General features: G+C 42.0%; 1 protein-coding gene across 1 annotated transcript; it reads right to left on the bottom strand.

The window, feature by feature from the left end:
• Positions 1-6,013: 6,013 nt before the first annotated feature.
• Positions 6,014-19,411, bottom strand: ZC3HAV1L (ZC3HAV1 like). Its single transcript, XM_081244707.1, has 4 exons — positions 18,964-19,411; positions 17,849-17,984; positions 11,774-12,032; positions 6,014-10,582 (listed from the first exon to the last, which is right to left on the bottom strand). Exons 1-4 carry the CDS (start codon positions 19,335-19,337, stop codon positions 10,446-10,448), a joined length of 906 nt encoding a protein of 301 aa, XP_081100833.1. The 5' UTR covers positions 19,338-19,411; the 3' UTR covers positions 6,014-10,445.
• Between the last annotated feature and the right edge of the window lie 1,461 nt (positions 19,412-20,872).

Genomic DNA, 20,872 nt, shown 5'->3' on the forward strand with positions numbered 1-20,872 from the left:
ATGTTTTGATAATTAAATGAGTAAGAGGACTTAGAACTGTACTTGTCACATAGGTAAGGTACAATGAATGGAAGCTGTTATAATTATCACTATTTCTCAACATTGATGAGACATATTAGCTTTATGTATCTTAAGGATACTGATTTAAGTCCCTGTGGCCTTTTATTTATTTATTTTTAATTAATTAATTTATTTTTATTTTGGGCTGCGCTGGGTCTTTGTTGCTGTGTGCAGGCTTTCCTCTAGTTGCGGTGAGCGGGGGCTACTCTTCCTTGCGGTGTGCGGGCTTCTCATTGGGTGGCTTCTCTTGTTGCAGAGCATGGGCTCTAGGTGCGTGGGCTTCAGTTTTTGTGGCCCTTGGGCTCAGTAGTTGTGGCTCGCGGGCTCTAGAGTGCAGGCTCAGTAGTTGTGGCACACGGGCTTAGTTGCTCTGCAGCATGTGGGATCTTCCTGGACCAGGGCTCAAACCCGTGTCCCCTGTATTGGCAGGCGGATTCTTAACCACTATGCCACCGGGGAAGCCCTATGGCCTTTTATTTAGATTCCAAGTTCCAAAATAATTTTATTTGTTATTTCTTTAAATGTTATCTATACCGTCTTGGTTGCCAAAAACATTCTTTATTATTAAAGTTCAACAATTTAAAATATTTATTCAGATTTCTTGTTTTAAATGATAATATCTGACAGGACACTGGGAACACTTTTGAACTTCAGGCTCGGCTTATTTTTGTTTCCAATTCTAGGAAATGCTCCTCATTACAACCCTGATTAAGCTGCTAGTCTAGTACTTCCTCAGAAATTCTTTTTAATCTACAGTTGTTGGCACATACATACAATGGAATATTACTCAGCCATAAAAAGGAACGAAATTGAGTTACTTGTAGTGAGATGGATGGACCTAGAGTCTGTCATACAGAGTGAAGTAAGTCAGAAAGGGAAAAACAAATACTGTATGCTAACACACATATATGGAATCTAAAAAAAAAAAGGTCATGAAGAACCTAGGGGCAAGACGGGAATAAGGATGCAGACCTACTAGAAAATGGACTTGAGGACACGGGGAGGGGGAAGGGTAAGCTGGGACAAAGAGAGAGGGGTAGTGTATATATGGACATATATACACTACCAAATGTAAAATAGATAGCTAGTGGGAAGCAGCCGCATGGCACAGGGAGATCAGCTCGGTGCTTTGTGACCAGCTAGAAGGGTGGGATAGGGAGGGTGGGAGGGAGGGAGACGCAAGAGGGAAGAGATATGGGGATATATGTATATGTATAACTGATTCACTTCGTTATAAAGCAGAAACTAACACACCATTGTAAAGCAATTATACTCCAATAAAAAAGTTTAAAAAAAATCTACAATTGTATTGCTGTGTCCGAATGCTTAGGTCAATAATTGTGCTGGTAATACTATAACTCTCTTACTCAGTGCTTCCGTGTCTTGAATTTGGTTTTTCAATTAATCTTTGGCATTACTGATTGGCTATAGTATAGACTTAATTATATAGTTATATACTTTTACTAAGCATAAAACATTTAAGTATTATCTTAATTTTTATAGCACTTACAAATACATTAAAGTAGTTTTATCCTAATCTGTTTTTCCTCTAGTATTTTCATGAGATCCCAAGCAGATCTAATATTCTGCTTGAAATTTGTATTTCTACAGTTGGTTTTGGTTTTGCTCTTTTTGTACTATTACATTTTTTTTTTAATTGGTCTCAGGCTATTTTCTCCCTTTCCTCTTTCTTTGAGTGTTTTTCTACTGATTTTTGATGTTGAAGCTTTTGTTTCTGATGCTTTCATTTGTATTTTAGAGAATTTTGTCAGTTCCAGTAGATACTACAAAAAAGTGTCTTTGTACTTTATAGGTCATCCTTTTTTTTTTTTTTTCGGTATGTGGGCCTCTCACTGTTGTGGCCTCTCCCGTTGCGGAGCACAGGCTCCGGACACGCAGGCTCAACAGCCATGGCTCATGGGCCAAGCCGCTCCGCGGCATGTGGGATCTTCCCAGACCGGGGCACGAACCCGTGTCCCCTGCATCGGCAGGCGGACTCTCAACCACTGCGCCACCAGGGAAGCCCATAGGTCATCCTTTATACCTTAGAAACAAGCTCAAAAAATGTGAATTTACATTTAGGGCAGCAACCATGTTAGAAACCTTCAATTCACATAAATAACCTTTGATATTAAAAAAACAAACATAGAATCATTAATGTATTGTTTTCTTAATGACATAATTATATCAGTATCTTTATCTATAAAATATTTGAATTAATGAAATATGAACCAAGAAGCAAAGTTTAGCAGTTAGCCTCATTTTAATGAGGCAAATGTTATGGAAAATGTTTTCAGCTCTTTTCCATTTAAGCACAGTCTTAGTTTCCTCAATAAGGTAGCAAATGAGAACTGGCTCCTTGTGCCACCTACTTACTCAGGTTTCTTTCCCTGAGAACTTCTACCAGTAATTGGTCAATATCAGATTGATCTTTATTGAACTGTGCAAGGAAAATCACTGGGATAAATCTCCATGTCCTACTTGTGAACATCTAGTTCATCACGCTCAGTAGACAGTGACTGCCAGCATTGTTAGAAATTTGTTGGTTTTTTTAAATTTCACATTATTAAAAAATTTTATTGTGTTTATCAAAGTAATACTTATAATTAATTTTTTTTAATCATATAGATCATAAAGAAATTGAATCCATAATAATAACCTTCCAAAACAGAAAGCAACAGGCTGAGATGGGTTCATGGGTGATTTCTACAAAACATTTAAGAACGAAATTATACCAATTCTCTACAATCTCTTTCAGAGAACAGTAGAAGAGGGAATAATCCCTAACTCATTCTATGAGGCTGACATTACCCTAATAGCAAAACCAGATAAAGACATAATAAGAAAAGAAAACTACAGACCAATATCTCTCATGAACATATGTACAAAAATCCTTGATAAAATATTAACAAATCGAATCCAAAAAAGTCTGAAAAGAATTATACACCATGACCAAGTAGGATTTATCACAGATATGCAAGGCTGGGTCAACATTTGAAAATCAATCAGCATAATCCATCACACTGACCAACTGAAAAAGAAAAATCACATAATTGTATCAATAGATGCAGAAGAAGCATTTGACAAAATCCAACACTCATTAGTGATAAAAACTCTCAGTAAACTAGAAGTAGAGGGGAACTTCCTCAACTTGATAAGGACTATCTACAAGAGAACTACAACTAATATCATATTTAATGGTGAGAAACTCAAAGCTTTAAGACAAGGATGTTGTCCCCTCTCAGCCCTTCTTTTCAACGTGGAACTGAAGTCCTTGCTAATGCAGTAAGACAAGAAAAGGGTGGTACAGCCACTTTGGAAGACAGTTTGGTGGTTTCTTATAAAACTAAACATTCTCTTACCATTTGATCTATCAATCATACTCCTTGGTATTTACCCAAAGAACTTGAAAACTTATGTCCACACAAAAACCTCCACATGGATATTTATAGCAGTTTCATTCATAATTGCCAAAACTTGGAAGCAACAAAGATGTCCTTCAGTAGGTGGATGGATAAACTGTGGTACATCCAATGAAATATCATTCAGCACCAAAAAGAAATGAGCCCCCAAAGACATGGAGGAACCTAAATGCATATTACTAAGTGAAAGAAGCCAATCTAAAAAGACTACATACTGTGTAATTCCAACTATATGACATTCTGGAAAAGGCAAAACTGTGGAGACAATAAAAAGATCAGTGTTTGCCGGGCAGGGGAGGGGAGATGATAGGCAGAGCACAGAGACTTTTTAAGGCAGTAAAAATACTCTGTATGATATTATAATAATGGATATATGTCATTATATTTTTATCTAAACCCATAGTATACACAACACTAACAGTGAACCCTAAGGTAAACTATGGACTTTGGGTGACGATGATGTGTAAAAGTAGGTACATCCTGGGACTTTCCTGGTGGTGCAGTGGTTAAGAATCTGCCTGCCAATTCAGGGAACATGGGTTTGAGCCCTGCTCCAGGAGGATCCCACATGCCGCAGAGCAACTAAGCCCATGTGCCCCAACTACTGAGCCTGCGCTCTAGAGCCCATGCGTCGCAACTACTGAGCCCGTGTGCTGCAACTACTGAAGGCTGTGTGCCTACAGCCTGTGCTCCACAACAAGAGAAGCCACCACAATAAGAAGCCTGTGCACCACAACGAAGAGTAACCCCCACTCACCACAACTACAGAAAGCCTGCGTGCAGCAACAAAGATCCAATGCAGCCGAAAATAATGAATAAATGGATTTGCCTTAAAAAATAAAATAAATAAATAATAATTTTTTTAATTTTTAAAAATAAACATCTAAAAAAAAGCAAAATAGGTGCATCCTTGCTAAAAAATACACCATTCTGGTGAGTGATCTTGACAATGGGAGAGGCTATGCATGTGTGGGAGCAGAGGGTATATGAGAAACCTCTGCACCTGCCTCTTAATTTTGTTATAAACCTAAAACTACTCTAAAAAAATCAAGTGTGGGACTTCCCTGGTGGCACAGTGGTTAAGACTCCGCACTCCCAATGCAGGGGGCCCGGGTTCAATCCCTGGTCAGGGAACTAGATCCCACATGTATGCTGCAACTAAGAGTTCACATGCCACAACTAAGAAGGCTGCATGCTACAACTAAGGAGCTGGCGAGCTGCAACTAAGCAGCCCGCCTGCCAAAATTAAGATCCAGCGCAACCAAAAAAAAAAAAAAAAAAAATCGAGTGTACTAAAATGTAGCAAATAATAAATGCCCAATCATAGGACTATGATTAATAAATGATACATTAAAAAATATAATGCAGCTATCAAATATAATTGTGAATGCTTTCAATTATGTCGGTAAATGCTTACAAAACAATATCAATCCAGAAGGGCATAATATGAAATTGTATTTATAGTACACTCTCAATATTTAAGAATATGTACATGGAAAAAGACTGAAAGAAATATCCTACATTATTAACAGTGATTGTCTCTACACAGTCATATTATGGGTGATTGATTATATGACTTCCTTCTTAATACTTAATTCCTGTATTCTCCAAAATTTCTACAATATTATAGTATTCCCCCCCCCAAAAAAAATCTTTTGGAAAAATATTCCTAAATAATAAGAGTAATTCAAGGATACATAATACATTATTTTAAAACTAATAATGAATGTGAGGGGATGGATGTGCTAACTAACCTTACTGTGGTAAACACTTTGCAATATATATGTGTATACAGATGTATCAACTCATCACCTTGTACACCTTAAACTTACACAGTGTTATATGTCAGTTACATCTCAATACAGCTGGAAAAAATTTTAATAGAAATTATAATAGGGCTTCCCTGGTGGCGCAGTGGTTGAGAGTCCGCCTGCCGATGCAGGGGACACGGGTTTGTGCCCCGGTCCAGGAGGATCCCAGGTACCGTGGATCGGCTAGGCCCTTGAGCCATGGCCGCTGAGCCTGCACGTCCGGAGCCTGTGCTCCGCAACGGGAGAGGCCACAGCGGTGAGAGGCCCGCGTACCGCAAAAAAAAAAATTATAATAACATTACAAATCAATTTACAAAAACTCAAAACAGTACCTAGAATAAAATTTATATTTTGAGAATACAGCAATAAAAAGGAAATTACTACATACACACATAACATATAAATGAAATTTATTTATGAATGTTTAGATGCATACACTTGCAAGTTACCAAATAGGATAAAAAATACATTAAAAGAATATATGGCATTATCAAGTGGAGCTTACTCAAGAATTTAAGGATGTTTTAATATGAAAACCATGAATATAATCATATTAGGTAACTTAAATGATTAACATTATATGATTATATCAAAAGATACCAATTCCTACCAAAAGCTTCTAATAAACAAGAAAAAGGATGTTATTTCCCTTATTATAATAGAGAATATTTGTTTAAAACCAATAATTAACTTCATATTAAATGAAGAAATATCCAGAAATATCTTATTACAATTTTATTTAACAAAAAGATATAATAGAAGTACATAAGACAAATATTTTTGCAGCTACAATTTTATATTTAAAAAAAAAACCAAACAAGCCATCTAATACTGTTAGAACAAAGACAACTCACCTAAAGACAAATATTTTGAAAATCAATAGCATTCTGAAGATAGAGATTCCCATACTTAGTAGCAATACAGATATATTTAGCCAAGAAAGAATTTATGCAATAAGGGATATTCATGACCTAGATAAAAACATGAACAAATTATAATGAAAGAAATCAAGAAATATGTCAACAATGAAGACTTAATTCCTTGATGGAAAGGATTAGTATCATAAACATAAGTCATAAAGAGTTAATTTTAGACCTAGACAATGCAAACCGAAGCATCAAAAGGATGTTTACCTTATATAACACATTCCTTAGGGAAAAAAAGATTCTTTGAATACTAAAAATATGTGAGGAGAAAGAGAATCAATGAGAGCAATATGATACTTATTCAACAGATTCAAATGCAGAGTTTAATTCATTATACGGCAAAAAGTATTTAACTACCAAGTGTTATAATTACCAAAAAGAATAAATAATGTTTTTGCTCAAAGCCGGGGAATAAAAGCATTGCAATGCAATGTACTAAGTGCTAGAGCTTTGAGAACACTAGGAGAGCTGCCTGTCTTGGGGTCAGGAAAGGCTAACCTGACATTTTAAATAATCTAATTTTGCCAGGTTTTGAGGCAGGAGGAGGGAAGGAGTGGCACTTAGAGGGAGCATCATTTACAAATAGAGTCTCAAGATAAAATGGCACATTCCAAAAACTGCAAGTAGGTCAATACACGCAATACTGGTCTGCATTTTAAGAACTCAATTAAAAGTCAATATTTTAGGGCTTCCCTGGTGGTGCAGTGGTTGAGAGTCCGCCTGCCGATGCAGGGGACACGGGTTCGTGCCCCGGTCCGGGAAGATCCCACATGCCGTGGAGCGGCTGGGCCCGTGAGCCATGGCCGCTGAGCCTGCGCGTCCGGAGCCTGTGCTCCGCAACGGGAGAGGCCGCGGCAGTGAGAGGCCCGCGTAATGAAAAAAAAAAAAAAAAAAGGCAATATTTTAAAATCAGAAAATTTCTCATAAAAATTTCTGGATTTGTGGCTGCTTTTGACAAATTGGATGATACGTCAAATTGGGCCCCACATTCCCACGTGGAAGCAAGAGGCAGCTGTCCCTTTTAGATAGGACAGTTTGCCACAGCACTTCCTCTCTTCCCCCATTCTTCTCACATCCACCTCACTTTATCCATTTATCTTAACTTTCTAGTCCCTGTAAGGATTTGAGTTTTATGACTTCTATCCTCCGTGATGGGGACCAATGAAGGTTATGGCAGAAAAAAGCAATACGATTAGGTCTGCATTTCAAAGGGTCAACCAGGCAGCAGGGGGAGAGAAGGGTGGTAAGGAGATCAATGACATCCACAAAAGCCTATTATATTAAAAATTACAATGGGGGTACCATCCTTGAAGTGGAACAGAGGTCCATCTCGCACTTCCTACAAAAAACTCTCACAAGACAGACTTGAAAACCACTGAGTTAAGAATCTGTAAAATAAATGTAAGAGGTGATGAGGGTTTAGAAAAAGGCAGTGTGTTGGGGATGGAAAGAAAGGGGTAGAGAGGATAAAAATTTGCAAGATTTTTAAAGTGGAAAATTCTGCAACACAGGGTAACCAATCTGACACAGGGAATAAGAAGAAAGGAAAAGTATAGGACAATTTGCAGGTCTGGGGCTTAAGTCATTTAGTGCTGACACTCCAAAATAAAGAACAAAAGGAGGAACAAGTCTGGAGGAAAGTCAGTCATTCAATTTAGGGTATTTGGAATTTGTGAAGCCTACAGATGTGCAGCTTCATCTCATAAGCCCTGATAAATTGCCAAAGAAACTCTAATCTGATAACTCTCTAACAGGTGAATCATCAAATTAAAATAAGAGACAGGTATGATTACATAAAATGTTTTTATAGGATGAATACCAATGGAACTAAGATTAAAATGGAATATTATAGGGCTTCCCTGGTGGCGCAGTGGTTGAGAGTCCACCTGCCAATGCAGGGGACACGGGTTCGTGCCCCGGTCTGGGAAGATCCCGCATGCCGCGGAGCGGCTGGGCCCGTGAGCCATGGCCGCTGAGCCTGCGCGTCCGGAGCCTGTGCTCCGCAACGGGAGAGGCCACAACAGTGAGAGGCCCGCGTACCGCAAAAAAAAAAAAAAAAAAAGGAATATTATAGAATTGAATAAAATATTGCAACAAAGATTACAAAGGGTCAATAACTTCATATATAAAGGCATAATTATAAGATATATAAAAAGAACACAATAATGTAAAAATCTACTAAGTCTTTTAATGTAAAGAATATGCATTTATACACTATACTGTTTCCATTAAGGATTTAACATGGCTTACAAAAGAAATATAACAGTAAAAGAATAAAACGTAAATAATAATAATAAAATATAAAGATAATTTTTTAATTAGCACCAGAGAAATCGTAACTAAGAAAAAAGAAGCAAGACACACAAAACATAAGAGCTTTCAGAAATACTGCTGTTGGCAATCAAAATGAAGAGATTCACATAAGTTGCGTGACTCTTACTGTCCATTAGGAGAAAACACAGCACCTTCTCACTTTAAAAAGGACAGTTTTGCACACCTCCCCCAATGGAAAAGAAAAGTTTCCATGATTAAAAATTTTCTAAATTAAATAAATTTAGCTTGATGAAAAGCTCACTACTTTGACCCTATTTCTCAAATGTTATGTTATTGCCAGACAGTTAAATTAAAAAAAAAAACACTTTACACACCAATATTTGTGGTTATTAATACAACAAATACAGGAAAGAATTTCACAAAGCTGCTTCTCTGTGGTACCCCTTGATGAAAACAAGGAAATAAACACCAGGTACAACTAAAAAGAGACAGCTGGGTGGGCAAGGGCAGAGAGAAGGGGGGAAGGGAGAAGTCAGTATGGAATGGGCGAGGTATACAGATTTCTGATGGTCAATCCTGATCACAGAAAGAATGGGTACAACTTAGAGGAATGTATGAGCTATGCATCCTTCATACTACAGGAATCTAAGACTTTGGTAAAAGTTTAATAAGAAATGGAGAGTACACAGAGTGAGGTAGAAATCTCTGGTGAGCACCCGTAAGTTATATACTCTGCGGTGTTGGCTGAGGATGGATCCACGAGAGTTGGATATCATATCATATACAGTCAATATGCTTTTACGAAAATTAAGGAGCCGATTAAAGGCCAAGTCACATCAGCACAGAGGAGGGCCCCAGCAATTAAAGGGCATGTACAAACTACACAAAATAAAGACATATAGAAAGAAGACATACGGAAGAATATTTACTTGCATATATATATATATATTTTTTTTTAACCCATGCCCCCTGCAATGGAAGCGCAGAGTCCTAACCACTGGACCGCCAGGGAATTCCCGCATGTATTTTTAAAGAAATGAAAATCAAGAGTATCATTCAGCAACTGTAAGTGAAGCAAAAGTAAAGAATAACGTAAAAATTTAATATTGTGTGGATTTTAAGAAAAGAGTTATGTTCAAAATTTGTTAGAATCAAAATACCCCAGAATGGGGCTTCCCTGGTGGCGCAGTGGTTGGGAGTCCACCTGCCGATGCAGGGGACGCGGGTTCGTGCCCCGGTCCGGGAGGATCCCACATGCTGCGGAGTGGCTGGGCCTGTGAGCCATGGCCGCTGAGCCTGCGCGTCCGGAGCCTGTGCTCCACAGTGGGAGAGGCCACAGCGGTGAGAGGCCCGCGTACAAAAAAAAAAAAATCCCAGAATAATGGAACTAGTTAAGCAAACGATGATATATTAGTGTATCTGTGCATGAAAATGATTACGCATGATAAATGTGAACAAATATGGAGAGATGCTTATGGAATATTAAGTAAAAAAAAAAAAAAAGAAAGAGCATAAAGTGTATGTACTCCCTGAATACCACAATGTAAAAACTATGTGTATGGGCGTACAGAAAAGCACTTGGCTGGGTCCCAGAACAAGTCCGCAGGAGCCTGCCTCTTTAAGAGCTCTGGCCAGCCAGCCCGGGGAAAGCTCTCAGGAACTGCAGGATTTGCCCAGGACTGACCTCATCTACTCTCAGGTTTTACTCTCCCTTTGCCTGTTCAATGTCTAACCTCATCCTCAACCACGCACCCCCAATTTTATCCTCCCAATCTGGCATTTTCTCCTTTTCCATCTTCTTTAATTCTCACCACAACCTGTGAGGTAGGTATCATTATGGCTATTATTAATAAACGATTAAATGAATGAATGGTTACAAATTGAATCTCAACAGAAGCTTTGTTTTCAGACCTTCCAACTGGACAACGTTCTTCTTATTTCACTGACGTCCTCTAAGGTTTACCTGCACATGGCTTCTTGGCTGACTCAGCAGGGCCAGAGACCAGAGGACCGGCCTCTGCAGCCCTAGCTACAGGTACTCCTTGTTTCTCAAGGCTCTGGGAATGCTCAGCAGAAGAAGCTGAATTACCTAAAAAGAAGAAGAAAGAGATGAGGTTTCCTGACATACCCCTTCATCACTCTAAATTTCATCCTACGTTGGGAGCATCAGCCCAGCTAATCAGATCACAGATAAAACTCCCAACACTTTGCATTTGGAGAGTTCGTGTCTTCTGGAGGAAAATATACATAAATATTTATATATCTCAACAGCAAGCAGAAAGTCACATTTCATAGCTAGGAGAGACCCACTAAACAAGACCAGATGAAGAGAATAACAGGCCCTACCCACAGGGCAGAACGTCCCTGCCACCATTTAGGGACACACCTACACAGCCTCTGACACTGGTACACGCAGAGCCCTCCCTACCTTCAAACCACACTCATAGTCGGCCACTACCACCCCAACACAAGAAAATTCCATATTAAAGCTTAGGGGCTCTGACTTTGATGATCTGGTTTTCCTATCAGGAATTCTCCAAAGCCCACCACCCAATGAAACTGATTTTCAGCTATAAGCAAATCTAATGGAATAAGTACTCTCGCATTGTAATTTAAGAAGACCAAGCCACACTTTATAGACCTTAAAAAAGGACAGACTATGTGGCAACATGAGAAGATATTTATGATGTTGTAGAACGTGAAAATGAAAGATACTAAACTAATGCAGACTTTGACCACCACTGGACTAGTATTTTCTAGTAACAGGACTGAAGGGCCTGTAATTAAATACTACCAATTATTATGGATTAGAGTGAGTGGAGTCATAAGTGATTTTTATTTTTACTCTCTATTTTCCAAATTCTTCTGTAATGTGGTTAAAATTTCCTAAAAGTTTAAGAAAAAACTTTAACTCAATTTAATAAAAGAAAGCCATCCCTACATTATCCTTACCTAGATTCTAGTCACTAGCCTACCTCCCTCCTCTTTCCTCCTACCAAAGCGGTTAAGACTGTTCTTCCTACTTCCTGACCCCCAACTTACCGAGGAGCTACACTGTTCAAACACTTGGGCAGAGGCTATTAGCTGGCAGCACTGAAAATAAACTCCATCCCTTCCCTCCTTTGGTTAGAATCACAGTTCCATATCATAGAATGTTGACTGATGAAGCTTCCCCAAGGACAGAGCAGCAATTAACCTAGGAAAGTGCTTTTTCCCCAGACTCACTTTCAGCTCAGCACTACACTGTTGACAGTGTTTTGTCTACCTCTGAGAGTCTCACCTTTATTTTCAAGCATCTTGTGCAGCTTCATGTGCTTGTAGGTAGCAATTATCTGAAAATTAACGACACTTGGAATATTCAGTCCTTGGTCCTGCAGCAGCTGCAGGGATGTAGCGTGAATTAGCTGATGAGACCGCTTGCACTTCGGCAGCCTGCACTCTCCCCTGACAAAGGACTTGCACACGTGAAACTTGTTGCATTTATCCTTCAGGTTGCAGTAACCATACAGGGCTTCACCTTTGTTGTAGAGCAAACAGACCTGGTACAGAAGTGAAGCAACACTTAGGACATTCATTTTCACTGTATCTCTTAAGCCAATAAAGGACAGCTTCTCTAAATGGCACCTTCTGATCATCAGTGGCTATTAAAATCATCATGGGTGAAAGGCAGATGGGTATATAATAGTTCCTCCACCTACATCTCCCCTAGCTGTTACTAATGTTCAGCTGCCCCTCTCTGACCTTGACTCTCAGTTGGCCCGCCCTCCTATCCCAGAGCCTGTAGCCAATGAGTGACGTCTATGCAGGTATAAAAGGCTGGCTCCCTTGCCTCAAGGCTAGAACCATTCTTCAATGTGATTTTTGCTCTAGAGCCCCGGCATGAATCAAGTCAAGGCCAGACTTCACCTTGCTTGTAGCTCTCCCTTCCCTCTTTTTTTTTTTTTTTTTTTTTGCAGTACGCGGGCCTCTCACTGTTGTGGCCTCTCCCATTGTGGAGCACAGGCTCCGGACGCGCAGGCTCAGAGGCCATGGCTCACGGGCCCAGCCGCTCCATGGCATGTGGAATCTTCCCGGACCGGGGCACGAACCCGTGTCCCCTGCATCGGCAGGCGGACTCTCAACTACTGTGCCACCAGGGAAGCCCCCCTTCCCTCTTTTTTACTTTACAGATTTTCCCCAAGCATCCCTCCTTCAATATATCACATGCACCTAAAACACTATGTCAGGCCCTGCTTCCAGGGAAACCAACCTGGAAGCGTGAACAGATAATTTATTATCCAAACTAGGGCATTTTTCAGGGAGCATTATTAATGTTTGCACTGGGACCAGACATTGTGTACCTCCTGAGGTGATGCAATAGGAAATACAACTTTCCAGGTATTAGCATGAAAGTCTGACATGGCTGGAAACTCCCCAGTCCCAGGCAAACAGGGACCGTTAGTCACCCTAACAATATACCAAATATACAAAAAATTCTTGGGCTTCCCTGGTGGCGCAGTGGTTGAGAGTCTGCCTGCTAATGCAGGGGACACGGGTTCGAGCCCTGGTCTGGGAGGATCCCACATGCCGCAGAGCCACTAGGCCCGTGAGCCACAACTACTGAGCCTGCGCGTCTGGAGCCTGTGCTCCACAACAAGAGAGGCCATCATAGTGAGAGGCCCGCGCACCGCGATGAAGAGTGGCCCCCGCTTGCCACAACTAGAGAAAGCCCTCGCACAGAAACGAAGACGCAACACAGCAAAAATAAATTAATTAATTAATAAACTCCTACCCCCAACATCTTAAAAAAAAAAAAAAATTCTTGCTACAAAATCAAGCCCAAATCCAATCGAAGGTCTAGATCTATCAATTTACAGTAAATACAGGGGATAGAGGAACATGTTAAATGATATTAGAGGAACACAATTAGTCAAACCTAAAATGTGGGAAAATTCCAGTGGACACAAATGACCTGGTTTAAAACAAAATGATATCAGAGAACAAATGGTTGCCAGAAGGGAGGTGGGTGGAGGATGGGTGAAATAATTGAAGGGAATTAAGAGGTACAAGCTTCCAGTTATAAAATAAGTCATGCGAGATTCATTGTAGTGATTTTTTCATAATGTATGAAAATATTGAATCACTACGTTATACACCTGAAACCAATATAATATTGTAAATAATTATACTTCAATAAAAATTTTCAGAAAATAAAAAAATAATAAGTCATGGGATCAACCAACAAGGGATTAAGCTCCAAAATATACAAACAGCTCATGCAGCTCAATATCAAAAAACAAACAACTCAATCCAAAAATTGGCAGAAGATCTAAATATTTCTCCAAAGAAGACATACAGATGGCCAAGAGGCACATGAAAAGATGCTCAACATCACTAATTATCAGAGAAATGCAAATCAAAACTACAATGAAGTATCACCTCATACCTGTCAGAATGGCCATCATCAAAAAATCTACAAACAATAAATGCTGGAGAGGGTGTGGAGAAAAGGGAACCCTCCTACACTGTTGGTGGGAATGTAAATTGGTACAATCATTATGGAGAACAGTATGGACACTAAAACTAGAGCTACCAGATGATCCAGCAATCCCACTCCTAGGCATATATTGAGAGAAAACCGTAATTCGAAACGATACATGCACCCCAATGTTCATTGCAGCACTATTTACAATAGCCAGGACATGGAAGCAACCTAAATGTCCATCAACAGAGGAATGGATAAAGAAGATGTGGTACATACATGCAATGCAGTATTACTCAGCCATAAAAAAAAAAGAATGAAATAATGCCATCTGCAGCAACACGGATGGACCCAGAGATTGTCATACTGAGTGAAGTAAGACAAAGATATCATATGATACTGCTTATACGTGGAATCTAAAAACATGATACAAATGAACTTATTTACAAAACAGAAATAGAGTCACAAATGTAAAAAAAAAAAAACAACTTATGGTTACCAGAAGGGAAAGAAGGGGGAGGGATAAATTGGGAGATTGGGATTGACATATACACACTACTATATATAAAACAGATAACTAATAAGGACCTACTGCATAGCACAGGGAACTCTACTCAATACTCCATAATGACCTACATGGGAAAAGAATCTAAAGAAGAGTGGATATATGTGTATGTAAAACTGATTCACTTTGCTGTACAGCAGAAACTAACACAACATTGTAAATCAACTATATTCCAATAAAAAAAAATTTTTAAGTCATGGGGATATAATATACAGCATAAAGAATATGGTCAATAACACTGTAATAACTTTGTATGGAGACAGATGGTTATTAGACTTACCACGGTGATCATTCCATATGTATTTAAATGTCATACATATGAAACCAACATAATATTGCACATCAATTATACTTCAATCAGTAAGCCAAAAAATGGTATGCTGCCTATGATTGCGATGCCAATTTTCTAAAATGAACCCATAATTTTAGTGCAATTCCTACCTCCCCCAAAGAATTCCTATAAAATAGTTTTAGGAATTTGAATGATTCCAAAGCTCATCTGAAAAAGGAAAGAAGTGAGAATCAATTAATGAAAAAAAGAAGAGGGTTTCCCTGGTGGCGCAGTGGTTGAGAGTCTGCCTGCCGATGCAGGGGACACAGGTTCGTGCCCTGGTCTGGGAAGATCCCACATGCCGTGGAGCGGCTAGGCCCATGAGCCATGGCTGCTGAGCCTGCGCATCCGGAGCCTGTGCTCCATAACGGGAGAGGCCACAACAGTGAGAGGCCCGCGTAACACACACACACACACACACACAAAAGAAGAAACAGGAAGCCAGAACAGTTTTTTGAAAAATAAAAGCATTAAAGTAAAAATGTAAAAAAACTCACAAAATGAGTATAAGTTAAGGCTTCTACAAGACAGTATTAAGCACATATGGTCTTATTGCTCAGCTCTAGTAAATCTTGAAGCAATAGATTATTCTGACTTGGGGGCTAGGTCTAGGATCTGTTTTCTTTGATCTCCTGTACATTCTGGAACCAGTATCACACTGTTTAATGAAAGTAGTTTATATTTTAAGATATGATGGTACGAGTCTCTATGCCCAGTTTATTATAAAAGGATATATAACTCTCAGGAATAGTTGGATGGAAGAGATGCATAGGGCAAGGTATGTAGGAAAGGGTGTGGAGCTTCCATGCTTTATCTGGGCGCCACTCTCCCAGCACCTCCACATGTTCACCAACCTGGAAGCTCTCCAAAGCCATCCTTTTGGGTTTTTTATGGAGGCTTCATTACATGGGCACGATTGTTTAAATCACGGGCCATTGGTAATTGAACTCAATCTCTAGGCCCTTTTCCCTCCCAGGAGGTGGGAGTGGGACTGAAAGTTCCAACTTCTAATCACATGACTGGTTCTTAGGGGAACCAGCTCCCATCCCTAGGTTACCTAGAGGCTTTCCAAAAGTCACCACATGAACATAACAAAAGTCACTTTTTATCGCTCTCACGTTTGACATGTACACACCGCTATATTTAAAATGGATAACCAGGGACTTCCCTGGTAGTGCAGAGGTTAAGAATCTGCCTGCCAACGCAGGGGACATGGGTTCGAGCCCTGGTCCGGGAAGATCCCACATGCCACGGAGTAACTAAGCCTGTGTGCCACAACTACTGAAGCCCGCGAGCCACAAATACTGAGCCCAGGTGCTGCAACTACTGAAGCCCGCGCACCTAGAGCCTGTGCTCTGCAACAGGAGAAGCCATCGCAGTGAGAAGCCCGCACACCACAACAAAGAGTAGCCCCTGCTCACCACAACTAGAGAAAGCCCACGCGCAGCAACGAAGACCCAACACAACCAAAAATTAATAAATAAATTAATTAATTTTAAAAAAAGTAAAATGGATAACCAACAAGGACCTACTGTATAGCACAGGAAAGTCTGTTCAATATTATGTAACAACCTAAATGGGAAAAGAATTTGAAAAAAAATAAGATACATGTATATGTATAATTGAATCACTCTGCTGTACACCTGAAACTATCACTACATTGTTAATCGACTATACTCTAATATAAAATAAAAAGTTAAAAAAAAATTTAGGAAATTCCAAGGGTCTTAGGAGCTCTGTGCCAGGGGCAGAGACAAAGACCAAATATGTATTTCTTATTATAAATCACAATATCACAATACTTGCCCCTTATTGATTTTTTATGTGTACTGTACCTATATTACATACTGAATCTTTAGGAGTGTGGCAGAAAGGAATCACCAGGTATTTTCACACACGAGATGTGAGGTACACTCCTGCCTCATCCACTGTGCTTGTCCACGGTCCCTGCTGTCTAAGTGGCCGTGTTTTGTGCCACGTGCCACGCACCTCCAGTTCCAGATGATTAGACAGAAGGCAGGCTCCTGTCTTAAACGCAGCCAACCCATCAACTGCTCACAGAACACTGATATAGTCTAACATGACAAGATGAGGTTGGACCCAGGGTACTCGGGTAGAAGCCATAAAGAAAAAAATGCAATAAGTTTAACAACAGAAAAATGTTAAGCTTCTATAAGTCAAAAAAATTCATAAACACTAAAGGTAAACAGAAGTTGCACTGCCCCTTCTCTCGGAGACAAAACAGAACGCCCCCCCCCACCTCCCTATAGCTGCCGCATCCTCCTCTCCCTTCCTGCCGAGATCTCTTGTAATACTTTCTTTGGGGATTCCAACCCTTCTGTTTAAAAAATTCTTTGTGTATAGCTAAACAGATACAAACGTGCTAATTCTGCCATTATAGCAGTTGTAATGGGCACCTTTGGAACAACATAATGTAGTTCCAAAACAATTCAAATTAATATCTAAAGCCCCCAAAAAGTAAATGGGGGGGATATTTGTAACAAATGTGACCCAAAAAGGGATCTGTATCGTTAAAGACATCTTATGAATTAACAGGAAAAGACAAACGCCTGGATAGAAAAGTCAATAAAAGTATAAACAGGTAATTCACAGAACACAGGCTTCGTAATCAGTTAAAACTAAATTCAAATCTGCCATTTTCTATGTGATCTTGGGCAAGTTATTTAATCGAGCCTCAGTTGCCTCACCTGTAAAATGGGGACAGGCATACCTCACTCATAGGCTATTAATCAGCTAAGGTATATGAATTACTCAACATTCAGTAAGAACTCAAAAAAACCAGTAGCCATTATTATTATTTCTACACCACACTTCTGTGTATCAAGGCCCAATAAAATCATAGGCTGCAGAAAGGCCAGCACTGTATCATACCCACCCCCCTCCCCCTCAGGCTGTCCTCTGTAAGCAGACTGTTGATGTTCTCCCCTGACTTTTTTCAAGGTGCAGACAATATGAGGGTGACTCCTTAGTGACTCACCTCTGGTAAAAGGCAGGGGTCATTCTGTAAAAGAAGGATCCGAAGCTGGGCCTCATTGAGACCAAACAGTCCCTGGTTTTTCAGGACTTGGATGTTGACAGGTATGTGGATATCATGAGAAAGGGTGCAGGTAGACCTAGAACACAAAGGTCTGGGTCAGAGGCCCAGATGAAGAAGGGGCCAGACTGTCGAATCCCTTCCCTAGGGTCACTTTCAACTTGCAGGTGAAGTTACACAATTTTCCATGAACCCATGGATACTACAGTCTAATAAGCTCTGATAATAAGAAAGCTGGGATGAAGCAACTCCCCTCCCAGAGCCATTTAATTCTGAATGAGGATGCTTTAAGGCCAAAGGGACCCCCTCCCCCAGTCACCTGCCTTGACAGAGGGTGCCCGTGGGTGGGTTCTGCAGAGGACCGCACTGGGCCTTCTTCACCCTAAGCGGCTGCGCACCCCACCTTCCACCAACCTTAAACAGAATGCATGCCTCCTCGCCCCACCCCGCTTTGGGGGGGCTAGAGGAAACCGAGGAAGACTGGAGTTAGGAGGCCGCCTCAAACGACCTCTTCCAAATCATCCAGCCCTCAGTTTTCCTGGAGGGGGGTGTCAAACTAAATCGCGCTTTCTAAACCTAGAGAGCACAGACTCGCGTCTGTAAAACTCTGTGCTCAAGTGGGAAGGGCCGATCTCTGGATAAAGGATCCGTGAATCTCATGGGGTCCGCAAATGGCCCCCAAAGGGCCACTGGTGGAAATGAACGCAAAAGTCCTAACCTGATTTATCCCGGCCGTGCTGTGGAGGATCTCGGGGGGCGGGGGAGAGGGGAGCAGAAGCTGCAATCTGGGGCGGGGGGAGGCTGTTGAGAAGTCCAAGTCTGGACGATCTTCCGCCTCATTCCTAAGCTGGGAGCGCGAAGGACCCGGAGGGGCCCCTTCCCGGGGCTTTCCTTCAGCCCTTACGTTGGGGGGGGGGGGCGGGCGTCCGGCCCGGACCAACGACCCCTTTTCTTACTTCTTAGCTGGGTCCCGCTTCCGGCTGGCCAGGCCAGGCCCGCGGCCCGTGCGCCCTGACCGCCGCGTCCCGCCCGCCGCCCCGACCCGCCCGCAGCCTCACCAGCAGTCGCGGTTCGGGCACTTGCCCATCATGTGGCGGCGGCAGAGGTGCAGCTGGTCGCAGGCCTGGCACTCGCCGCGCTGGTAGCGAGCGCAGAGGCGCGCGGAGGACACAGCCACAACCCGCCAGGCCGAGGGGCCGCCGCCGCTGCCCGCGCCGCCCTCGCCGGCCGCCACCTCGGCCTCGGCGTCCCACGGGTCTTCCCGCACCTCCACCTCCTGCAGCAGGAAGCGGTCGGGCCCGGCCTGGCGCAGCACGTCCCGCAGCCGGGCCTCCGAGAGTTCCACGTGGCCGCGCAGATCCTGCAGGAACATGCGGCCGCCGTGGGCGCACAGCACCTTGGTAAGGAACGAGCACACGGTGGGCTCCGCCATGGTCGCGGCCCGGCTCCCTGTGCGGAAATCCGAGGCGGGCAGACTCCTCCCAGTCACGTCCACGACTACAAACCCCGTTCCCGGGGCGGGCTGGGGGGAGGGCGGGCGAGGGGCGGCCGCCCGTGGGCCGCGGCGCAGAGAGGCGGGTCCCGGGGCCTGGGTCCACCCTGGGCGCGGATCGGGCGGGGACAGACTTGATTGAGCGCCTGCTCTGCGCCAGGCACCCTTCAAGGTTAAGTCCTCGCCTGGAGGGGCTCGTATAGTCGGGGGGAATTTGAGATACTGGTAAGGGCTACAAAAAAGATGAAACAGGGAATGTGGTAGAAGGTGCCTAGCTGGACGGCGTTAGGTAGCTGGGAGAGGAAGACTTCAGGATGTAGCCACTAGCCACAGTTGAGCATTTGGAATGTGACCAGTTCGAGTTGGAATGTGCTTCAAGTGTGAAATACACATACACCGGATTTGGAAGCTTTAGAATGCAGAGTGTAAACTTCATATTCATGATGTTAAACTCATAATATTTAAATAAAACGTTATTATAATTTCATGTTTCTTTTACTTCTAATGTAGCTATGAGAAAATGTAAAATGGCTCACTTTATATTTCTGTTGGACAGCACCTGTTTAGACCTGTACATTTATTAAGGAGCTATCTTTTTGCCCAACACCATGCTGATTTAATGACTATTTTTTGAGCCAACCGCTAATGCAGCAACAGAGTATAAAGATGAATAAAACATAATTGAGGGGCTTGCCTGGTGGCGCAGTGGTTGGGAGTCCGCCTGCCGATGCAGGGGACGCGGGTTCGTGCCCCGGTCTGGGAGGATCCCACGTGCTGCGGAGCGGCTGGGCCTGTGAGCCGTGGCCGCTGGGCCTGCGCGTCCGGAACCTGTGCTCCGCAACGGGAGGGGCCGCGGCGGTGAGAGGCCCGCGTACCGCGAAAAAGAAAGAAAAAAAAAAAAAACATATTGAGGAACTCAACTAGCCGAGTTGCCGTCTTAACAGGGGCGGTTGTGAGGATTAAATGAGTTAATGTCACATAAAGAAGCCAAAGAGGAAGCCCACTTTAGCTTCCAGATGCCAGAAGCCCTTCTCTGCCGTGTTAAGAAATTTGGACTTACGGAAGACTTTGGGAAGCTACTGAAGGAATTTCCGCTGGCGAGTGACGGTGGTCCCTCTGCCTAGAATGCTCCCCCGCACCCCTTTCTAGATGTCTCCTTTTTGTCATTCAACTCTGAGCTTAAATGTCTTCTCTTTAGCAAGGCCTTTCCTAAAGTCGCACCCAGGTCTCTGCATGCAACTTATCACTCATGTTTTTCTTCTTACTTATTTATATATTTGTAGAATTCAAACGTGTGAAAGCAGGAATTTTGTGTGTCTTATTCCTTGCTGTATCCCCAACACTTAAAAACAGTGCCTGGCTATATTGTAGGATAGGTGTTTTTTATTTTTTATTTTATTTTTTTTTTATTTTGTAGTAGACAATTTTTCAAGCAGGAAATTAGAAGACAGTGAAATAAGCACCCATATATATCT

Source organism: Mesoplodon bidens, assembly GCF_964165515.1.
Source record: "Mesoplodon bidens genome assembly, chromosome: 9".
NCBI lineage: Eukaryota > Metazoa > Chordata > Mammalia > Artiodactyla > Ziphiidae > Mesoplodon > Mesoplodon bidens.